Source organism: Ambystoma mexicanum, chromosome 6p, assembly GCF_040938575.1.
Source record: "Ambystoma mexicanum isolate Mex_15411 chromosome 6p, UKY_AmexF1_1, whole genome shotgun sequence".
Lineage (NCBI taxonomy): Eukaryota > Metazoa > Chordata > Amphibia > Caudata > Ambystomatidae > Ambystoma > Ambystoma mexicanum.
Window position 1 is genome coordinate 960,941,729 of NC_090935.1, and position 5,494 is coordinate 960,947,222.

Below are 5,494 nucleotides of genomic sequence, written 5' to 3' on the forward strand. Positions count from 1 at the left end.
CCTCCCAGATCCTCCTGCATCCTTCCTTGTCGGTGTGCGATGTTGAGATGCACCAAAGAGGGCATCATAATGCCCCAGGACTTGCTCCACCAGGATGCCAACTTCATTGGCAGTGAAGCTGGCAGCCTTTTGCCTCTCTGCCAGGAGATTGCCACTGGCCCCAGATGGTGTTTGGTCCGACATGGCAACCCCCGAGGCAGGTGTGGGTGGACAACTGGGTCCTGGAGATGGGCTGTGGAGCAATGGTACAGCAGTCGGGAGTCTTCTGTGTCAGCAGAGGTGGTCGCAGCAACAGGACCTCTGGCAATGTCTTCTGTGCAGGCACCAAATTGCAGAGCACATTGGCAGCAGGAACACTGAGTGGGCTGGCAGAAGCAAATGGCTTGTTGGAGGCAGCTCGGGGCATTGGGGGCAGGTAAATGGCCTTGTGGGCAGGAGCGTGGTCTTCTGTGTGTTTTCGCGTGGCCAGCTTGATGCAGAGTGACTCCACACGTGAAAAAACTGTACATTAGCGTGTTATTCGAGGAAAGGCCCTTAGCGGGTAAGCGCGTAAGTGACGTGACTCACGCAGGCTTTGCCTTCAGTACGGGTTAAAGGTCCAAGTAGGACACCAATTTGCTGTACATGCTATTCGTGGGGACCGACGCGTGTTTTACTTCTTGTGGCTTCACTGCGGTTACAGTTCATACTTCTTGTTTTGATAGGGGAGTTGCCTATGCGTGTGTTTTTCTTTTCCACGCAAGTCAGATGGTGAGTCACGCATGCTTTTTTTCCAACCTTGGTTGCCCCTGTGTGTCGCGTACCCCATTTTCGAGGTCAGAGTAGCCTGCGTGTTCCACGTGTATGCATTTTATGTGTCCCTGGGTGCAACGGTGTACTGCGGAACGTTTATTACATGCAGTGGGCTAAATGGGGGTTGCGTGCACATTTGTTTTGTTTTTTGGGGTGCCTGAACATTGTGTGACCCATCATTTTTCCCCAGGGGTCACAGACAGCCTCACAGGAGCACAGGGGTGCGTCTACCATCACGTACCCTGCCCCACAATTGCCCAGGACAATTGTTGTGTGCACCTTCCATTCTCACTAGTCCATCAGTGCCATGGTTTGGAGGCCACCAAAAGGTAAGGGCGGCAAAGCTGGGCGACCTCCCAGAGGTGGGCGTGTTGGGGCACGTGGCCAGGGTGGCCAGAGAGTCCAGGGAGGCCAAGGTGGCCACATATGCGGACGTGGTCAGGGTGTTCCACAGCAGCAGGATGCCCAGCCACATGCTGGAACAGCCATGACACCACCCCCGCGGCTCAGGGAGATGCTGCTGCTGCAGACATCCCTGGCACCCATCTGACCCGACAGGCAGTGTCATCTACTGTTACAGGCCCCCAGGTAGTGGAAGCTGAGGGTGCAGCTGCGGCTACCACCACCCAGGTTCAGGGTCAGCCAGCGCACGCTGAATTAGCACAGGAGGACTCCCAGGCAGATTTCCAGGTCAGGAAGGTCAAGCCACGAGTGTCTAAGGTTGCTGTGGCCAAACCACATGTTTCTGGGGCAGTGGTGACATCTGCTGCCCTGAGCAGCCAGGCGGTGGAAGCTGCAGGGCCAGATGCAGCCAACGCCACCCCGGTTGTAAGTCTGCCAGCCAGGACTGCGTCGGTCAAAGCCCTTGGCACCGACGCAGTCATGCTGCTGGGTCCTGGCAGCAGCACCCAGCAGCCAATGACTAAAGTCAGGCCTTCTGTCCTCATGCCATTGCCCACTCCCATTGGCCACCTCATTCGCGCCCCTGCCCCTACTTACCAGAGTGGCAGTAACCACTCAGGGTCCGCACAACCTGCCAAGAGGGGTAAGCGTGTTTCTGCGCAACAGACTGGGACCCAAGACACGGCTCAGGCCTCCGGCACGTCAAGCTAGAAGAGTTTCAATAAAGTGGAACTGGACGCACTTGTGGGCTAAGTGTCGGGACACGACTGCGAAATGCTGATGGGGCCTGGGTGCCAAACTACGCGTACCCATTGTACGGCCCACTGGCAGTGCATTGCGGAAAGTGTCAGTGCCATGGGATTTGAGAAGCACACCGCTGATGATTGCTATAAGCCAGTGGTCCTCAAACTACGGCCCGCGGGCCACATGCGGCCCACGGAGCGCATTTACCCGGCCCGCCGGGTGTTTTAGCCTCAGGACATCCTTGTGTTTCCGAAAGATGCTTTCGGAACACAAGGATGCCTCTGAGAAGTCCCTGCGGCCCGCGTTTACTTTAAAAACGCGGGGACCGCTGGGAGTAGGCGCACGCAGCGACGTCACTGACGTCCCATGCGTGCGCACGCCCATGGACACCGAGGCGGAGAAGCGGAGAAGAAAGGACGCGCGCTGGAGGTAAGTGTTTACCAGCGGCACGTCCCTTCGGTGTTCTGACCACCGGTCCTGCTATGGCCGGAGCGGTGGTCAGAAGGGATGTCCCAATACCAGTATCGGGACTGATACCAGGCATTTTTATGGTATCGGGGACTCGTTTAGAGTCCCCGATACCATGCCCGGTACATAAGCCCCGCAATGTGGGGGGAACTATACTGTCAATGTAATGTGGGGGGAACTATACTGTCAACGTAATGTGGGGGAACATACTGCCAGCCTAATGTGGGGGGAACTATACTGCCAACCTAATGTGGGGGACTATACTGGCAGCCTAATGTGGGGGAACTATACTGCCAGCCTAATGTAGGGGACTATATTGCACCTAATGTGGGGGAATGTTGCTGGTATATTGTTTTTATTGGTATTTTACTAATAGCAATTTGGAATCCCTAGGAAACAATGATGTCAAGAAAGAGAAAAATTGACTCGGAGTGTAGGATATTCAAAGAACAGTGGACTTATGATTACTTTTCCATACAGTACAAGGAAAGAGCTGTGTGTCTGATATGCCAGAATATAGTGTCTGTGTTCAAAGAATACAATTTGCGTCGACACTATGAAACTCAACATAAAGATAAATATGATTGTTTGGTCGGAGAAGTGAGAAAAGATAAAATATTAAAACTGAAAAATACATTGACAGCTCAGCAAAATACTTTTGTGAAGCAGAAGCAGCTAAATATTTCATCACTGAGAGCAAGTTTTCAAGTTGCCAAGCTAATAGCGCGCACTGGCAGACCATTCGTGGAGGGAGAATTTGTTAAAGAATGCCTTCTTTCTGTTGCCAAAGAGATGTGTCCAGAGAAGGCCGATTTATTTAGTACAGTGAGTCTTTCAGGACCTACACTTACACGGAGGATTGAAGAAATGGGAGACAATCTGTATCAGCATTTGCAAAACCTGACAAAAAAACTTTCCTATTTTTCCTTGGCACTTGACGAAAGCAATGATGTTCGTGATTCTGCACAACTTTTAATTTTTATTCGTGGGACGAATGACAATTTCGAAGTCACAGAAGAGCTTGCTGCACTGCAAAGCATCAAAGGAACAACTACAGGAGAGGATATCTATGAAAAGGTTTGCCAAACTTTGAATGGTTTGGAGCTAGACTGGGCTAAACTAGCCAGTGTGACAACTGATGGTGCTCCTAGCATGGTGGGGTCTAAGAAAGGAGTAATTGCTCGCATTAACCAAGAGATGGACAAACATAATTATTCTCATCCAATAGCCATACACTGCCTCATCCACCAACAAGCGCTGTGTAGTAAATCACTGAAGTTTGACTCTGTTATGACAATTGTGGTATCTTGTGTTAACTTCATTAGAGCTCATGCACTAAAGCACAGACAATTTCAGGAATTTCTGTCTGAGCTAAATGCTGACTATGGAGATGTTCTGTACCACACAGAAGTCCGTTGGCTGAGTCGAGGGAGAGTTTTGAAACGTTTCTATGACTTACTTCCACAGATTACAGCTTTTCTTCTTTCAAAAAACAAAGTACCAGAGCTCAATGATGCAGAATGGAAATGGCACCTTGCCTTTCTAACAGATGTAACAGAGCTACTCAACAGTTTCAATGTGCAACTTCAAGGAAAAGGGAAGCTCATCTGTGATATGCAATCACATGTCAAAGCATTTGAAGTAAAATTAGGCCTCCTCATCAAACAAGTGAAGGAGGAAAACTTCTGCCATCTACCCACAACTCAAAATCTGTTAGCGGAAAAACCATTGGTTGCATTCCCAAACAAAACATGTGTGGATTCACTAGAAAAATTGCAAAAGGAGTTCCAATTTAGATTTAAAGAGCTTCATCTCCATGAACAGGACATACAGCTTTTCCGTAACCCATTTTCTATTGACATTGAAAATGTGGATACAATTTACCAAATGGAACTGGCTGAACTGCAGAATTGTGACTCTCTGAAAGACGCATTCAAGTCAAGCAGCCTTCATAGTTTCTATGCATCTCTCCCTTCCGAGACATATCCTCATCTCAGGAACCATGCACTCAAAATGGAAACCATCTTTGGCAGCACTTATGTCTGTGAACAGACTTTTTCCAGAATGAAACATCTGAAATCTTCAACCAGATCTAGACTAAAGGATGAACACTTGCATCACTTGTTACGACTAGCAGTGACAAATATGGAACCGGACATTGACCATCTCGTTAGCCAAAAGCAGGCCCATAGTTCCCATTGAAATACTGGTAAGTTTGTTGATTTAACTTTACTTGTTCTTCATTTTAAATATTGTATTTATTCCCGTTTTGTTTCTTCACTTCAAAATAAGATATATGCAGTGTGCATAGGTATTTGTTCATAGTTTTTTTTTTTAACTATAGTCCGGCCCTCCAACGGTCTGAGGGACCGCTAACATGGCCCCCTGTTTAAAAAGTTTGAGGACCACTGCTATAAGCGTTGGACTTACCTCTGACGCTGTGCAAAAAACAAGCGTGGCTTCTAATTACGCCTCAGCTCTGGTGACTAGTGGTGGGCCAGTATCAGTGGACAATGTACTCACTACTCATGAGGATATAGCTTCAGGGTTCATCAATGAGGCTGAAATCCAAGGATTTTGATGCAACGTCGGGTGAGTGTTGATGCGTGTGTGTCCAGCCCATGTGTGTTTTGCTTGTGTGATGTGATTGACTGTCAGTTCAGGCTATGTATTCATGAGTGCCATGTGTGACCCATGCAATGCTTGACTGATACGTGCTTGTTGTGATGCAGTCTGCATGCAGGCCATGTGCTGCACACAGAGACCAATCCTCCTCTACACCCCTGCACCCTCCTTATATGCAAGACACTCGGCAGCCTCTCTTGTCCACATTCTTGCTCCCAGACATGTTTGCTGATAGCCTGTGCTGATCTTCCACTCAACACTCGGCCTATGTCGTCACATGACTGACATCTCTTTGAGGTCACCCTGCGAGCTGGTCCCCCTCAGGGGCATGCTTCATTGCCTCTCTATCCCCAAGCAGCTCACTGGGCCTCATTACGACCCTTGCGGAAATGGAAAAATGATGGCGGAAATGCAATACCGCCATCGAACACCGCTCGTTGCGATCATGACCCGTCACCGTAAA

At 49.2% G+C, this 5,494-nt stretch overlaps 1 protein-coding gene across 1 annotated transcript; it reads left to right on the plus strand.

The window, feature by feature from the left end:
- The first annotated feature begins 2,805 nt into the window (after positions 1–2,805).
- LOC138510788 (general transcription factor II-I repeat domain-containing protein 2-like) lies at positions 2,806–4,608 on the plus strand. Its single transcript, XM_069626502.1, has one exon. It carries the CDS (start codon positions 2,806–2,808, stop codon positions 4,606–4,608), a length of 1,803 nt encoding a protein of 600 aa, XP_069482603.1.
- The last annotated feature ends 886 nt before the right edge of the window (positions 4,609–5,494 follow it).

What these genes read in the sequence shown, in the direction of transcription:
- LOC138510788 (XM_069626502.1), top strand. Translation starts at nt 2,806, where the DNA reads ATGATGTCAAGAAAGAGAAAAATTGACTCGGAGTGTAGGATATTCAAA.